The sequence below is a fragment of the Cygnus olor genome, chromosome 1 (assembly GCF_009769625.2).
Source record: "Cygnus olor isolate bCygOlo1 chromosome 1, bCygOlo1.pri.v2, whole genome shotgun sequence".
NCBI lineage: Eukaryota > Metazoa > Chordata > Aves > Anseriformes > Anatidae > Cygnus > Cygnus olor.
The window spans coordinates 15,577,234-15,594,804 of record NC_049169.1 but is presented as its reverse complement, the minus strand read 5'-3'; the positions used below and the strand labels follow the sequence as shown (position 1 = coordinate 15,594,804).

Sequence of the window (17,571 nt, the reverse complement as noted above, 5' to 3'; positions counted from 1 at the left end):
ACAGCTGCTACTGAGGCTTGTACTTCACTCACATGGAAGCTGGGATAAGTATTGCCCTTGAGTGAAGTACTATGAAAGCTGCAGTTAAAGATGTTATAGTGTGGTCTTGTTTTTTTCCTTTCCCCAAGAATTTAAATTGTTTGGTGTAGACAGATAACTAATTTGAAGTTGTGTCTTTCATTCAGCAGAGATTTGCTATACGTTGTTGATAGACGGTGTGGCATGTGGCAGGGAGGAAGGTAACATAAGTCACTGAGCTGAATTCCTGTCTGGATTACAAATGTCAGTTTGTGAGATGATGATCATCTGGTTGGTAATAAATCCTGATCTATCACCACTTGGCTATTTTTAGTAATTAGATCGTGATTACAAAACAGTAATATTTTGATAATTGATAAAGTTACATAAAAACACTAATCCTTTGGCATAAAGGCTTCTTGAATTGTCTAAACACTCAGCACAAGGCCAGCAACTATCAGGAGACAGAGATACTTACACTAGTTTAAATTGTGAGACCTTCCGTATTTCTTTGATTTTAATGTTTTGTTTTCCATTCTGTGGAACACGGTTTTACTGGAGAGAAAAACAAACAAACAAACAAAACCCCATAGCCATTAATAAATAGGTTTCTCAAAGTTTCAAAGCTTCTTTGAAGTTTTAGTCACAAATCATCATGTTTTTATTTTTCTTCTTTGCTGCCTCCCAGCATAACGCTGTAGTCTTAAAAAGCATCTCCGGTCTTAAAAGCAGTGCTCTGGGTGGTTGGAAGGATCTGGGCTTCTGCAGGGCTACCTGGTTGAGAATTGTGTCAGCTGGCATGGTGGAAGGATAGGAATAATTTTCCTTTAATAGGGGAAAAGGCATTTCTGTTTGTTAATTGCATAAAAGACACTAAAGTCTATTTCAGGGATCAAGGAGAGGTTTGGGTAAGCATATGTGAGTTGATGTTGACAGTGAATATTCGAGAATACTAATAATTTTGGTATAATCTTACCAGTATTTTATCAAAACGTTTCAGGTTTTTGTGATCCATGGGACGTTACAGATATACAAGTAACATAAATGTACATAAATTGGTGCTTAATCAGTAGAATGAGGTTCCCCAAATTTCTTGTGAAACCTGTGTAGTTATGTGTGCACATTTGATTGTTTGGGTTCTATAAGCAATATATCTGTAGAGATTTATTGAAAATTATTCCGTTGATGTTTTGCCAAGCCAAACAGGTTGTAAGAAAATCTCGACAAATCACTAGAAAGGTTTTGCTTTATAAGAAGCAAAATTTGGTTTAGTTTTAATAATGAAGAATGTTAACTCCATGTTTGTTGTTTTGTTTTGCTTTGTTTTACTATGCCTGTTATTTTCTCTAACAATTTAAATACGATTGGTGAGAGCTGAACCTAGCAAAAATAACAGCTGTTAATTAAGCTTTCTCTAGTCTAAGTGTCGTCTGGCAATCAGCAAGGATCATGGTTTTAGTTACTTTGTAGAGCACTTCTGCAAGGCAGTCTGAAGGGGTCAGGATACTCTTACGTGAGCACCACAACATGCCCGGTAGGTCTAATGCACCCCGCTCTTTTAACAAACGTTGTATTTCTGCACAGGTCTGTCCAGGCAGTGAATGGAGGTCCTGTAACCATGCTTGTGGATAGCCGTGTTTTTTTCTGCCCCCATTCCTGGATGACTGCTTTTCTTCCTGACTCCTAACATGCAGCACTTACATGTCCGTCTGACTAAGCCACAACTTCCAACAGCTTGGTAATTCCCTGCCAGCTCTTACTGTGGCCAGTTTATGTCCCTGTGAGTACCTGTGGTCCTCAAAACATTAAATCTTTTCCCTGCTGGGATTACTGGATCAGCCTGTTTTCTTTCCCACCCTCTCAGCTTCAAACTGACCTTGGCTTCCTCACAGCTCTGGTCCTTTTCTTCCGTGTTTTCTGTTGCAGGCTGCCTGCCTTCCAAGATATAGCAGGCTCTGAGGTGCCATCTGCCCCGTGTTCAGAGACTCCCACCCCCTTGACTCCATGGCAGGGAGCATGGGGTAATAGCATTCACAGACTGTCTGGTGGGAAAGGATGGTCAACGTGCAAGCAAACCAATTGTTGAAGTGCTCTCATCACAGATGGTCAGCAAGGGAGAATTGCTTCCTCCCTTCTTTTGCCAAAAAGGAGCTGCCTCAATGATAGCATGTGAAAGCAGGAGAGCTTTCCTTCTCTCCAGGTTTGCTGCTGACGTTTGCTGAGCTTGGCTGGGTTTCCGACCGCCTGGCAGTGACAACGCTTCCCCTCCGTGTGACAAAGGGAGAGCAGGAAAGTGAAGGGAGACATTAATTTTCCTACTGTCTCCATCTGGAATAATTAAGTACTTGCGAGAAAGATAAAGGAGAGGTTATATATTCTTGATCCTGGGCAAATTGTATTATTATATGCACCAGTTTGCAGCTTTTTAGCATGCTGTGTTATTGCTGTGCTGCTGTTACATCAGTTACATGGCTGGGGTCCATGACAAAATCTAATCCTTCTCCTCACTTATTTTGTGCATGACTTATGTGTGATGCTTCTTTGTTTGTACAGATTCCAGATGTTACAGGACAGACACAGACACAACCAAACAGCTGACAGTCAGCCAGCCATCATTCTATCATGCTTTTAGGTAATTAGCATGTATATGTTGAGAGATTTAAATACTCCCCAGAAGCCTTTGTATTAAATTTCACTTGGAACTGAGAAATGGAAAATCTCCCAAATGTCAGTTTAGCTGTGTATATTGCCAAGTTAGGCAACAGAAGGTATACATAGCAGTTGGAATCAGTGGTTTACCATGGAATGTATTTCGTCTTTTATTTGTCAAAATATGGCTTGATGTTTTGAGACAAGTTATGATTAGCTGTATGTTTTAAGAGCACATAGGTAAGTCCAATTCAATAAACTTGTATGCAGGGGCTGAATAAGGCCAAGAGTGTGCTTGAGAGGGTAAATCTGCTTTCCTTGGATTGAGGGCATTCAGAGTACCTAGGAGTTAGGCAACTGACAGAAGTTGCAAAATCATCGGCGCTTGTCCTCGTGGGGGACTTCAACTTCCCGGATATATCCTGGAAACACAACACGGCACAGAGAAAGCAGTCTAGGAGGTTTCTGGAGAGTGTGGGAGATAGCTTCCTGATGCAGCTGGTCAGTGAACCTACCAGGGGTGGTGCCCCGCTAGACCTTCTCTTCACAAACAGAGAAGGACTGGTGGGAGATGTGGTGGTCGGAAACCATCTTGGACAGAGTGACCACGAAATGGTAGAGTTCTCTATTGTTGGCGAGGCCAGGAAGGGGACCAGTAAAACTGCTGTATTGGACTTCTGGAGGGCTGACTTTGAGCTGCTCAGGACGCTGGTTGGCCGAGTCCCTTGGGAGGCGGTTCTGAAGGGCAGAGGAGTCCAGGAAGGCTGGGCGCTCCTCAAGAAGGAAATCTTAACGGCACAGGAGCGGTCCGTCCCCACGTGCCCAAAGACAAGCCGGCGTGGAAGAAGACCGGCCTGGCTCAACAGAGAGTTGCGGCTTGTGCTTAGCAGGAAAAAGAGGGTTTATAATCTTTGGAAAAAAGGGCAGGCCACTGAGGAGGACTACAAGGATGTAGCGAGGCTGTGCAGGGAGAAAATTAGAAAGGCCAAAGCTCATCTGGAGCTCAACCTGGCTACTGCCATTAAAGACAACAAAAAATCCTTTTACAAATATATCAATGCGAAACGGAGGACTAAGGAGAATCTCCATCCTTTACTGGATGCGAGGGGAAACCTGGTTACTAAGGATGAGGAAAAGGCTGAGGTGCTTAATGCCGCCTTTGCCTCAGTCTTTAGCGGCAATACTGGTTGTTCTCTGGACACCCAGTGCCCTGAGCTGGCGGAAGGGGATGGGGAGCAGGATGTGGCCTTCGCTATTCATGAGGAAATGGTTGGCGACCTGCTAAGGAGCTTGGATGTGCGCAAGTCGATGGGGCCCGATGGGATGCACCCGAGGGTACTGAAAGAACTGGCAGAGGAGCTGGCCGAGCCGCTTTCCATCATTTATCGGCAGTCCTGGCTATCGGGGGAGGTCCCAGTTGACTGGCGGCTAGCCAATGTGACACCCATCTATAAGAAGGGCCGGAGGGCAGACCCGGGGAACTATAGGCCTGTCAGTTTGACCTCAGTGCCAGGAAAGCTCATGGAGCAGATTATCTTGAGGGTCATCACGCGGCACTTGCAGGGCAAGCAGGCGATCAGGCCCAGTCAGCATGGGTTTACGAAAGGCAGGTCCTGCTTGACGAACCTGATCTCCTTCTATGACAAAGTGACGCGCTTGGTGGATGAGGGAAGGGCTGTGGATGTGGTTTACCTTGACCTCAGTAAGGCTTTTGACACCGTTGCCCACAACATTCTCCTCAAGAAACTGGCTGCGCGGGGCTTGGACTGGCGTACGCTTCGCTGGGTTAGAAACTGGCTGGATAGCCGGGCCCAGAGAGTTGTGGTGAATGGAGTCAAATCTGGTTGGAGGCTGGTCACAAGTGGTGTCCCCCAGGGCTCGGTACTGGGGCCGGTCCTCTTTAATATCTTTATCGATGATCTGGATGAGGGCGTCCAATGCACCCTCAGTAAGTTTGCAGATGACACCAAGCTAAGTGCGTGTGTCGATCTGCTCGAGGGCAGGAAGGCTCTGCAGGAGGATCTGGATAGGCTGGAGCGATGGGCTGAGATCAACTGTATGAAGTTCAACAAGGCCAAGTGCCGGGTCCTGCACCTGGGGCGCAACAACCCCAAGCAGAGTTACAGGCTGGGAGATGAGTGGTTGGAAAGCTGCCTGGCCGAGAAGGACCTGGGAGTATTGGTTGATAGTCGGCTGAATATGAGCCAGCAGTGTGCTCAGGTGGCCAAGAAGGCCAACAGCATCCTGGCCTGTATAAGAAGCAGTGTGGCCAGCAGGTCTAGGGAAGTGAGTGTGCCCCTGTACTCGGCTCTGGTGAGGCCGCACCTCGAGTACTGTGTTCAGTTTTGGGCCCCTCGCTACAGGAAGGACATGGACGTGCTCGAGCGAGTCCAGAGAAGGGCGACCAAGCTGGTGAGGGGTCTGGAGAACAAGTCTTACGAGGAGCGGCTGAGGGAGCTGGGCTTGTTCAGCCTGGAGAAGAGGAGGCTCAGGGGAGACCTTATTGCTCTCTACAGTTACCTTAAAGGAGGCTGTAGTGAGGTGGGGATTGGTCTGTTCTCCCACGTGCCTGGTGACAGGACGAGGGGGAATGGGCGAAAGTTGCGCCAGGGGAGTTTTAGGTTGGATGTTAGGAAGTACTTCTTTACTGAAAGGGTTGTTAGGCATTGGAACGGGCTGCCCAGGGAGGTGGTGGAGTCACCATCCCTGGAGGTCTTTAAAAGACGTTTAGATGTAGAGCTTAGCGATATGGTTTAGTGGAGTGCTTAGTGTTAGGTCGGAGGTTGGACTCGATGATCTTGAGGTCTCTTCCAACCTAGAAATCTGTGTCTGTGTCTGTGTCTGAGTTTGGCTTTACCACGTGGCTGTGCTGATCTTCCAGTTCTCTGCTGGAGACCTGTTCTCTCCGGGCTTTTTCCACACCTCTGGCCTTAATACTAGTGTGTCTGATCCCATGAAGTGGTATGTCACCAGTGGGCACAGTCCCACAGGATCTGGACATGGTGGCCAGAGCTGGGTACTGGTAATGGGATTCTTCAAAACCCTCAAACATGATAGGGGTAAAGCAGCCTTGGGGTTCATCTTGGAGGTCCAGCTGAGAGCAAAGATTGGTGCCAGAGGCAGAACTGAATACCAAGGTGCAACATGGGTTCAAGGTCCATCCTCCAAGGTCCTTCCAGGAGACGGAGTCAGAGCCAAGTACACCTGTGGCATCTCTGGGACAGGGACTGATGGCCCCAGGCTGAGCCGTGGGCAAGGGTGGGGGATCCCAGGTATTGCTGGTGTGGGGCATTCAGGTATATTGGGGTATTCAGGGCCCAGACACAGTGGTAGTTCAGGGAGTTAAACTGCCAAAAATAACAAAAGAAAACGACAACAAAGCACAGGTGGGAAAAATAGATACCTGGAACTCATATCTTCCTCTTGACTGTGGAGGGAGGATACATAGATTAACTTCCAGATGCCTCTGCCTTTGCTTTACTTGCAACAGAAAATTAATTTTTAGACTTCAGTTCAGTCAACTTCTCCTTGTGCATCTTAAGCATGTAGAGGCTGAAAAAGCTCTTTTGCTTCCTCTTCCTTATGCGTTTCTTCAGTTGTTTCTTCCTGAGCATATTCCCTTTCTTTTTGCATATTTGTCATTTCTGTTGTGTTTTCATGCACAACACTTCTCTTGGATTTAGGAGGAATAATTGTTTCTGTTTAATAGGCCAATAAGCAGTGAAAAGAAAAGTGAAAAATGTCAAGTACTTTGGTTCATCAATGGTCAAAGGCTCCTAGAAATAGCATCATTCAGTTGTGCTACATGAACCCACGGATTCCAAATAAACTAATATGAAATCAGGCTATGTGCCAGACTTTTCGTCCTGCCAGTTGAACTGTCAGCTTGGAAGTGTCAGGACCTCATGAAACATTAAATCTTGAATACATATATATCTTGAATAGCACTTTGAAAATTACACTGATAATTTAAAACAATACAGTTCATCACCCTCTGTCTTTTTTTCTCCTTAGTGTTGATTACAACCATCGGCAACGCTGTGCCTGCCAGGGAGATAACATTCAAGTTGAAACTGGATTTCTTGCTTGTGGTGGAGAAACCAAAGGCTTCAAATACCAGACTTGCACACAAAAGGTGCAGGGCACTGCAGGTGCTGTGACTGTTAAAAAATGAAGAAGCATCTCAAAAAGTGTAAGTATGCTTTACATCCTTTTGAAATGTGGAAAAGTTTATCCAAGTAACAATTAAATAAAACTCTAACAGTAGTTATTTGCTCCAGGATGCAGAATTTGCCTTGCAGAGGAGCAGAGCACAAATTGCTGAGTTGTTTAGCCTCTTGGTCAGTTGTTTGATTTTTGCTGTGCCATACTCTGGGTCATAGCAAAGTTATTTCTTCCTGTGCCCTGGACTCTTTCACAAAGATCATTTCTATTTTTCAGAGCAAATGAAAATGCATGTTGTCCTGCTGTCCCCAGTGCTCTACTGACCAAATCTGTCAAATAAAATATTTCTTATTTTACTGTGAGCTTATGCTTTGTTCTGTCTTTGTTATTCAGTGCTACATTCTGTCAATATGTGGAAAATCAAAAAAATACACACTCTTACCTTTGAGAAATGACACTTTAAACAAAATGGAAGAAATAAGAGCAGAAACAAAAGGGGAAAGATAGAAATGTAGCAAGAATTTTTTGCTTTTCAGACCATTAGATTTCATTTACTATTTCGGCTAGTTCTTTATGGATGGGATTCATCTAAGTACACTTTATGTGCTTAAAATGCCGGCATCTGGCCTAAGCTAGGGCATGGGGCTGCCTGTACCCAAAGGAAAGCAGTGGATACCTCCAGAAGGTGAGTTATCCCTTTAGGTAAGCATCTAAAAATATGGTAGGATGGACCTGCAGGGGTCCTTGTCTTTCTCCATGGACTTCATGAAGCCCAGGTAATTTGTTTAGATTAAGTACTTATTTTTCCACATGGCAGGAATAATCCCAGGCTCAAATTATTTTATTTCTCATCGTTTTTCTTTTTTCTTTGTTTTTTCTTTCTTTCTTTCTTTTTTTTAAACATAAATTATTTGCATTTTTTCTCTGATGTTTTTGAAATTTTCATTAAAGGGAAAAAAATCCATATACCCATAGAGATATATTTATTCAACATGTTCATCAGAGGAAAACATGCACCTGCAGGGGCTGGTGCCACTCTCTGAAGCGTGGCTGGTGCACAGAGGCTGTCAAGGCTGGTGCCTCTACTCATCCCCCTTTCCTCACTGCTGGTTGGTGCCTATGAAGGGAAAATATGCCGAAGTGCTAGTAATTCCTGTCCTTCGTATGTGTTAAGGATATGCCTTGGGCCTAAGAAATGACGCCCATAGGATCTGTGATGACTTGAAAAATCATGCACCAGTACTATCTACCCTCCAGCCAGCATGGGACGAGTGATGCATTATAAATCCAGATCCTTTACCTGGGGAGAGATTAAAGAAGCAAGAAAAAAGTTTCTTAATCCCTGCCTCAAGCGGTTTAAAACCTCCTTTTTGTTTGGGATCCTACATAAATCAAAACACAGGACCAGCTATATTCTGGAAATAAATCTTCCTTCATATTCACTCCTCACATAACTTGTCTGTAACAAAATCTGAATTCCCTACGAAATATGCTAATAAAACATCAACCATTCTATAATTTAGTAGCATTACAATAACAATACTTTCTTCAGTTAAATGTCGTTCTTTCAGAGTGTACTTGACATCCTCCTTACACATAAAAAGTAGAATTAATATCTTAATTTATCACTTAGTTGATTATTTCTTAACATTGAAACTCACTAAATAAAAATGATGATATATAATAATTTAAGTAAATAATTGATCATGTATGAATACTAAAAAAATGCCGATTAAATTAGCCTGAAAAGTCTCTCGTAGGCAATTTCCACATGAACTTGTGGAAGATAATTTCAAAAAAATGTAAGTATATGCATTATTTCTGCTAGAGTGAACACTCAAAGTAAAGGTAGAAGATACATAGCACTGAACAGTACAATATGATTAAAGAGCAACTACCTGTTTTTGTTTGTTTTTCTGTGTTTTTTTTTTTTTTGAAAGAATAGGAACTACTAAAAGAAAAGCAGTGATTAGTATATAAAACATATATTTTGCACATTTAGAAAACCTTTTATTTGAAGATGCGATGCTTTACAGACAACTATGAATTAGGCCTTACAAGCAGTCAGAAGAAAACTGATAAAAAATATATCAAACCAAATATATGTATCCAAGAAGGTCTGCTGTTCTGAAAATTGAAATTTATGTGCCATAGATTTTGGCAAAGCCATCAGAAAATGGTTCAGAGCACAAGTGGATGAGTGCCATCTTGGAGCTGCTTCGTCACAGTGCTTCTCATGATGGCGGGGTAGGCCTCACTGCCCTGCCCATGCTTGCTGGTGAGGTAGTCCCAGGCAAAACATGCTGAAATTCAATGCTGTGACTGTATCTCAAGCTGCCATGGTGTCTTTAGCTTTAAATTGAAAACAGTAAAAATAAATAAATAAAAATAGTGTTCATGCCATTGATCCAGAGCTTGAGCTAATTTGAAGCTGGCTTGATATGTCCACGTGGGCTTTGATCACGGCTTTTGGCTGGGGACATTTACAGTCACTACAAAACCAAAATCTGGTCCTTTCAGACACTTTGCACCCCTGCCATGAGAAGGAGTCCTTTAGACCACGCTCAGTTAAACCAGTGCCACTGGACCTCTGATGCAACGCAATGGTGAAGACTTCAAAGTATGGGTGCAAGACAGAACAATTTAACAGTTGTTCAATCATACAACAATTAAAGGGTTGTTTTTTAAGAATCCCACTCTTCTCTTTTGAGTTGTGTGAACTTTTTCTGACTGTCACTGTGTTCATTCACTGCTTGTACTTGCTAATGCCAGAAGCCCCGGCAGAATGACTTCACAAATCACCCCCTTGGCAGGTTGCAGGCCAGGTCTCATTCGCACCTACACCTCGGTGCCTCGGGGGACGTGTGATCTTGTTCGGCTGAAGTGCACAGGTATGCCTTTACTTGCTTCCCTCATTCTGTGCTGTTCACTTCGAGCTGAAACGCCTGGCTGTCTGAAATACAGGTAAGACGTCTCCACTATTTAATTTTCCTGCTAAGCGTGGAACTGAAGTATTGTTGGGGTTTTGCTGGTCCTTGTTTATCTGTTAAAGTGAGCCGTGTATAAGGAGTATCATTGGTATGAAGCGTGACTGGGACATGTAACTACCAAGATGGGTAGATTACTCCTGCTGTGGATACCTGTGTTTTACTGCAGTGCTGTCACAATGGTTGCATTTAAGGTCATCTCTGAGTTTGTTCATTATTTTCACAGACTATTAAATTTGAAGTCCATCTTGGCAGGACATTTTCTTTGTTTTGCCTGATACTGGCTTGGCTGCCAGTTCTCTCTGTAGACAGGGGAAAACGTGCAGCTGTATGATGGTAGCCAGCATCATCTCACTGTAGCACACCAGGCTCTCCATGGTTGTGGCAAATGACAGAAACCAAAGGAGCACGAAATTCTGGTGGTCCCTTATAGCTTTCTCTACCCACGGTTGCTGAAACAGCCACGCAGGTATGGCTATTCTCCTGTGTACTGAATGGGACTGTGTGAAACAAGCCTATGTGGAGCCTGTAAAATCTGAAATACTTTGAATGCCTTTGTTTCTTAAGTGACTAGTTCCTCTACTCTAACACACTGGGGTATTTCATCTTAGCTCTTGCAGGGAGGGTAGTGACAGCTGTGTGAAGGTGAGAAACAAGAACAGAGCCAAGAAGCAGCGCATTGGGTGTGCTTGCATGGGGACACCTCAGGAAACAGCTGCATCAGGACATGCTGGTCCCGCTGATGTCTACAGATGAAGAAAGAGGTGGAAGGCACAGATTTGGAGTCAGGCTGGGGCTTGGGAGCTCTGCTTGGTGGCAGGACGCTTTTCCGTCCATGTCTGCCTTCTGTTTTTCTAAGAGAGTTTTTGTGTTGGCAAATCATATTTTCCTCCATGTGAGTGGTAGGAGGAAGGATGTAAAGTAAAAACCACAATGAACCTGCCTTGGGTTCCAGCTGAGGACTCCTCTATACAAGTATTTTGCACTAATACTGACATTACCCATTTTTCCTCACTGCACTTAAAGATTGATTTTATAATTTATAATTATAATTTTGTTATAATTTTGTCTCTGATGAGACCAAAATTCGTAGCACCTGACTTCAGGCATTTCTTGGTAGCATCTACATTAGAACCTCTGGCTTTGTTTGAAGTCAGTGCAAAGAAACAAGAAACAAGAGAAGGAGTTAGGTGTCTTCAAACAGCCCTGTTGAATCTAGTTAGGATTAAATAGCTGATATTCAAATACTACAATATTTTTCCTGATAGCATTTTTTTTTTAATTTCAAACTATCTGAATACGTTTTTATGGTCTTCTGCTAAAGCACATGCGAGGTGTCCCTCTACTTTGATCCCATTCTGAGCACTGAAAACTCTGTCATGAGAAATTTCTGCTAGAACAAAATCATAACCAGGGTTTCCTTTCAGTCGTGATGTTTTCATTTCGTTCCTTAATTTTGCTGACGGATAGCCCTGCAAAAGGTGTGCCCTTGTGCAGCGGAACACTGCGTGACCCATCAGATCTTCTCTTCCAGCCAGACCAGCCTGAGCTCCACACAGAGGCATGAGGCTTGGGCTGGCCCTTCTGTCACTTCTCAGTAAGTACAAATGTTACAGTCATTCTAGCCAATTTTGAAATACTAACATGTCATTTATGTGTCTCTCCAAGATTTTGCTAGAGTACTTCTTTTACATACACTGTTAAAATGCATGTGATAGTGAGTCTTTGTTCCCCACTCTCCTGCCTAGGAGCTATGAGTGATGTGAAAGCTTTAAATACAAAGAAAAGATACACGTTGTGATTGAATCTGAAACAGGTCCTGAAGTGGGCAATCAATGCCTGCTAACAGCTAATACATGGTGGACCTGGATAAATAAAAAACGGCAAGCCAACCAAACATATGCATTGTTTTATACTTAATGAGTCAAGCTTCATTGATCGCCTGAAGTATAGCCTGAGCCACAAATTGAAATCTGGATGTTTCTACAACCATTCATAGTAAATAATGCATATTTACTGCTGTAATTGCATTACTGCTCCTCGTGTCCTTGTGGGATCTTCACGTATTGATTCTATTTTTTTAACTGCACTTTTTATAACAAGTTGAGCCAAGTAAAGCTGAGCAGATAAAGCCTCCAAGGTACCCATTCCTTTTCAGGGTTTCAGGACAGAACTTGTTTAAAAGGACAAGCCCTGTAAGGGAAGTCTTGACATAATGGAAAAAAAAAATTAAATTCTTGTCAGATAAAATGAACTGAAAAAAACTCACAATTATTTACAAAACCATGAATTATTCTGTTTATTTATTAATGGCTATTCCATGGGTTCTGAACAGAGGGTGCTGGGACTGGATCAGGATGTTCACTGCAGATCACCAGAAAATCAAAAGGACCCCTGTCTCCATACCTGTACTCAGCTCCATCAGTACAACTTGGACAACTCAGCAGAAATCAGCAGAATGAATCAGAATCTGGTTCTGCTCACAAAGTCAGAGAATCACATAATCATAGAATGGTTTGGGTTGGAAGGGACCTTAAAGACCACCCAGTTCCAACCCCCTGCCATGGGCAGGGACACCTCCCACCAGACCAGGCTGCCCAAAGCCCCATCCAGCCTGGCCTTGAACACCTCCAGGGATGGGGCATCCACAGCTTCTCTGGGCAGCCTGTGCCAGGGCCTCACCACCCTCATAATAAAGAACTTCTTCTTTCCTTCCTATCTAAGTCGATTGTCATGCCTGTGATTCTGCTGCAGTAGTGCTGTCTCTGAGTATACCAGGATCGGACACATCATATGTTATTACTCCTAGCAGATTGGCATGTTTGTTGAGCAATAAAGTGCAGATTATTTAAGTTTTAGCATAAATTTGCAATATCCTAGGTGTATTCTTTTCACGATTTTGCAGCAGGTGTGTTCACGAGCAAAGCTTTTCCAGGTTCAGAGAGGATATGATTAAGTACAAAAGGAAAATAGACAAAGAATTTACTTTTCTGCTGATGTCAGAACATAACTCATTTTCTCTGGAGAGTATTGCTGAGTACATGAACTAATTTCAACTGTGTCTAATTTTCTTCTATGCTCAGTGCTGATAAGACTCCAGCAGGCGCAGGATGACTGTGGTGCTGGGTCCTGCCACCCAGCCATTGGGGACCTCCTCCTGGGTCGCAGCAAGCAACTAACAGCCTCGTCAACCTGTGGGATGAAGAGCCCTCAGAAGTACTGCATTATAGGCTACCTCGAGGTTGGTTTGCTCTTCTTTTTTAGTAGACTGAGTTCTGCTTACTAATGATGTTCTTGTCTGTAAAAGAAGTCGACCAGACTGTGAAGCTTCTACTGGAGTTGTTTGAATAATCATCAGACAGCGTGAAATATGCCTGGTGTAAGGCTGTGCCTTATTGCAGCACATATGGAGGGTTTGGCGAAAGCAGCACACAGCCTTCCCAGTGATGCACAGCTTCTCCAGAGGGAGAAATATCCATGAGATGCAAATGAGCACGGGGATTTCTGGGCGAGCTTTGGTCTGCCAGTCTTTCCCCACTCAGAGATGAAGACCACAGTTTGTGCGCGTGTGAGTGCTTAGCAGGATGAACGTGGTCCTTGACATCTCTTTATTGAGGGACACGTCCCATACAGTGCTGAGAGCTGAGGCAGCCTGTTAAGAGATTCACACTGCATCCTCTCATGTTGTTTGATCTGAAGTAAGACCAACATTGATGAAAGCTAAAAAGCCCTCTCTGGCAGAGGAAAAGCTGCAGTCTTTGGCCTTGTGGGTAGGTAGGTGGACACAAAATGTGGGCAATTAAATGGATCCCTCTTGGGGAAGCACTGTGGGTCCATCGGATGTGTGGGAACACTGTCCAGCAGAAACAGACTCCCCTGCAGCACATCCTGGAGGACTTGGCCCCACTGAGCTAATAAATTCTTGCAAGCAGAAGTATTTTCACTAAATAGCATCTGTAGGCTAAAGAGGAAGTTAATAAAATGCCACTTTATTTATAAGCAATTGAAAATATTTAGTTTATGACCTTCTGGCAAAATGCAGTGACACATTTACAGTGTAAAGCTCTGCCATACTGAGATGACACCAAGCACTGCTCCAAGTTACTCATTGCAACTGCATTTTTCTGCAAAATGTAAATATCTTTTTTTCCTTTCTGAAAGGTCGTTTGAGCTGCTCTTCACTCTTTGCAGTTTTTCCCCAGGTTGTTTGAATAAATGGATCCTGGGCACTAAATTGCTGGCTGTGCTCCAAGCCTTGGTGCATCTTGGTAGTGAGGCACAGAGTCATCTCTGGGACATGGCATTTCTGGCCCTTGGCTGTACGGCTGCCTTTTTTGTCTTTTTAAGAGGAGATCAAAGAGTGATAAAAAATTAATATTTTCACTTGCCTGTACTTATCCTTTGTATTATGTAAATACAGACTCGAAAAGGAACAGCTGTTCCTGCAATAATCCCAGTGATTTAATGCTGCCTTGATGCATCTTGACCCTTGGTGACTGTCTCCTGAAGACAATGAGAGTTACAAGTCCTGCAGCTTCCCAGAGATGTTTTTATGTTCTAGCAATGCGATCTGCTGTACCAGCTCCCCTTAAATGTGTGTGCCACCTAAAGAATATAGAGAGTCCTGCTGAAATCAATTCTCTTTCCCACCAGCATACCCTTGAACACTTTGCTGGAGGCAAGCCAGGAAGCTTCACGCCTTGCAAAGTCAAGTTCTTCCTCCCCAGATTCCCCTCCCGCTGACCTGTGCCATGACAAGAGCACCGTGACGAGAGCAGTCCCGGCGTGTGGAAGTTTGTCAGTCAGTGTGGCAAGCTGCCAAAAGCTCAGGCTTGGTTAGGATGTTTAAAGAAAATTCAGATTGAAAAAAAAAAATTAGAGTTTGACTTCTTTGTGTTTGAAAAGAAGCACTTTAAATAATTGTCAGTCTTCTTTAGAATAACGTCTCTATTTGTTTCTAAATGTAGATTAAGTGGGTTTTGGCCCTATGATTGCACTCCCTGCTTACATGTGTTTAGGAAGGAAAAGAAAGAGAACTCGGTGCTGAGGAGAGTGTAAAGCTGCGTGCTTCAGAGGCAGATGGGATCTGGCAGACCTGCCTACGGGGACATGCGCATGCTTGTCATTTGGGGCACAAAAAGTTTGTTACGGTGCAACCTTAAACATAAGTTGAATGAGTGTCATACTGAGTGTGTCTATATAAGCCAGAGCGTGGGTGTGCACAGTCCTGCCAAATGCTGAGATAACCGGAGCTCTCCTTACCAGAGCTTTGTAAAATGAGATGACTGAGTATGTTTTGTGCTTCTGTCTTGTCTTATAAATTGTATTTTCATCATAGGCCGCGAAGTGCAATGTAGAATGGCTAAATATGACATACATTTATCATAATATTTAAGTATATATTTATTGTAGTATTTAAAACACATGGATCATAGCACACCTGCGAACCTGTATCTGTTTATTCATTTAAAAGTGAATAATTCCTAGGTGATTTCATAATACATGAAAGCTGGCCACTTGGCCAACCTGACTAGTGGGTGGCACCCCTGCCTATGGCAGGGGGGCTGGAGTTAGATGATCTTTAAGGTCCCTTCCAATCCAAGCCATTCTGTGATACATGTGTAAACCATTCCTAGTGTTTCCCTGCACATCCTGAGTGTGTTGGGCAGGCACCTCTGCCCCAGTCCCTTTCCAGTCACTTCCAGCCTGGCCTCTGACCATTTCTAGCCACTTAGCTTGACTTTGTGCTTTCAGCTGAATCCCTGGCAGCCTTAGCCAAGGTGCTAAATCCGTGCCTCCTCCTTCCTTCCCTGTAGGATGCTGTGCTATGCCCAGCTCCCTGCTGCATTTCTGCCATCACACTCAGCTTGTGCTGGTCCACGCAGCTCAGCATGGCTCGTCTGCCCACCTGGCATGTTCACCTTGTCACCTCTCCTTGTGTCTTCCCTGTCACCCTACTGACATCCCAGTTTTGCATCGTTTTTAAGCTTTTCCCACTCCACGCTGCCTGCAGAAGGCACCGGCAGTGGTTCAGGTGATGGTGTCAGCCCAGACCACTTACATTTTACCTGGATCCAGACTTGCTTTCCACTTGCACAATTGCACCTGGCTGCAGGTCCTAGCATCACCTCCAAGGTGCTAGGAAATGTGCAAAAAAAGAGAAAAAAAAACATATGAGTGAACATAGTGAATGTTCCTCTTCAAGGCTTCTTCAGTCCCTGAAGGAGCCAGTCCTCCCTTGCATCCCCTCCGCGATCTCACTCCAGCCCAGAGCCTGCAATCAGATAAATACGTGTGCATCCACCTGATCTTTAGAGAAGAGACTGAACTCATCCTTTACCCTGCTTGTTTTGTTTTCTAGGCTGAACAGAAGTGCTTTCTCTGTGATTCCAGATACCCATACAATCCCTATACGCAGCACAACAGTCACATGATTGAAAATGTTATCACAACTTTTGAGCCTGATAGGAAAAAAAAGTGGTGGCAGTCAGAAAACGGTAAGTTTCCTTGGCAAAACATCGCTGCATGCGGTTAGATTCACTTCTGTAATTGTTATCCACCACTTGGCCTTCACGAAGACCATGTGTGCTCTTTGCTTCAGCAGTACAAGGTACATTTGCCTACAGATGCATAGTGACAGAGTAGGCAAAGCACAAAGACCCATTTAACACAAGTAGTGCTTGCAGTAAAAAGTACTCGTATTTTAGTGAATAATTAAATAAATCTTGGCTACTGTACCAGTACCTTTATTGCCCCATGTTAATTTTGTCACAAGCTTCTCCGTAGTAGTTCTTCACTGACATCAATTTATATATTCTTACATCTTCTCTGTGAAGGCATAATAGGAGGAATATCATTTACTCCATCTTATTTGGCATACAGCGAATGTATAAAGATGTTTGACAATTTGGAAATTAAGGCATAGAAAAATCAAAATTATATGTTACCACTACTTTGAATATCCAACTAAAAATTCGTTAAGCCTTGTTTTTTCATGATGTTTACCAAGGAACTGTCACCAGTTTTGGGCACCACATTAAATAGAGCTGTGGGACAGCTGTGAAAGGATTCTTCCTTGCTCTCCCCATCTTTCCTCTGGGTCTCGTGCATAGCCTGGCCAGCAGGAGCCCAAGGATGGTGCATGCAGATGTGAACAGTGGGATATCAGCTGAGCTCCTGCAACTCTCTACGGAGAATGTGTGAATTGTGTTTTGTTTGTTTGTTTTGTTTTGTTTATCTATATCTGTTACACTTTTGGAAAATGTCTGGTGTGGTAGCTTTGCTCATGACACTTTCAGTCTGTCAGTATAGAAGGGTTTAACAGAATTTAGCATGAAGAAAACCACATATTTTCTACCCAGAACCTTACGATCACTGTCATTTTCAGTCTGAATGGTCTGAGCAGGACCTTCAACCATCTCATGCAGCCACTGACTCACAGCATCGCGGATCCCATTCTGGGTTTGTGCTCACAGGATGCCCCAAAGAGCATGGCTGCTGTGCTGGAAAAGGCAACTTTAAATTCCCCAAGGAAAGCTGCCTCAGCAGTCCCTCAAATGTGTGTGTTGTGCTCTTCATTTCATTTTCCTTCTCTTTTTTCAGGTATTGACCATGTCAGCATTAGACTGGACCTGGAAACCTTATTCCAGTTCAGCCATCTTATCCTGACCTTTAAGGTACTACAAGCACATCTTTTACCAGAGCTTTCATGTAATTTTATACACTAATTATTTAACCACAGGAATAATTGCTT

At 43.6% G+C, this 17,571-nt stretch overlaps 1 protein-coding gene and 1 long non-coding RNA gene across 3 annotated transcripts in view; both read left to right on the top strand.

Moving 5' to 3' along the window:
- The first annotated feature begins 1,399 nt into the window (after window positions 1–1,399).
- Window positions 1,400–10,772, top strand: LOC121063851. Of its 2 annotated transcripts, XR_005816221.1 has the most exons (7): window positions 1,400–1,798; window positions 1,945–2,218; window positions 2,572–2,650; window positions 6,682–6,859; window positions 9,352–9,451; window positions 9,645–9,722; window positions 10,430–10,772. It is a non-coding gene; the product is annotated as an uncharacterized LOC121063851 (long non-coding RNA). The 2 variants fall into 2 exon arrangements; XR_005816220.1 differs by lacking the exon at window positions 10,430–10,772 and having other exon boundaries at window positions 9,645–10,152.
- A 509-nt stretch (window positions 10,773–11,281) lies between these two features.
- The window catches only part of LAMB4 (laminin subunit beta 4), a gene marked incomplete at its 5' end in the record, with an annotated part of 45,781 nt that continues 39,491 nt past the window's right edge, over window positions 11,282–17,571 (top strand). Inside the window, 5 exon segments of the mRNA XM_040543320.1 lie at window positions 11,282–11,392; window positions 11,394–11,415; window positions 12,902–13,059; window positions 16,180–16,315; window positions 17,421–17,494. Coding sequence (XP_040399254.1) covers window positions 11,282–11,392; window positions 11,394–11,415; window positions 12,902–13,059; window positions 16,180–16,315; window positions 17,421–17,494 — 501 coding nt within the window.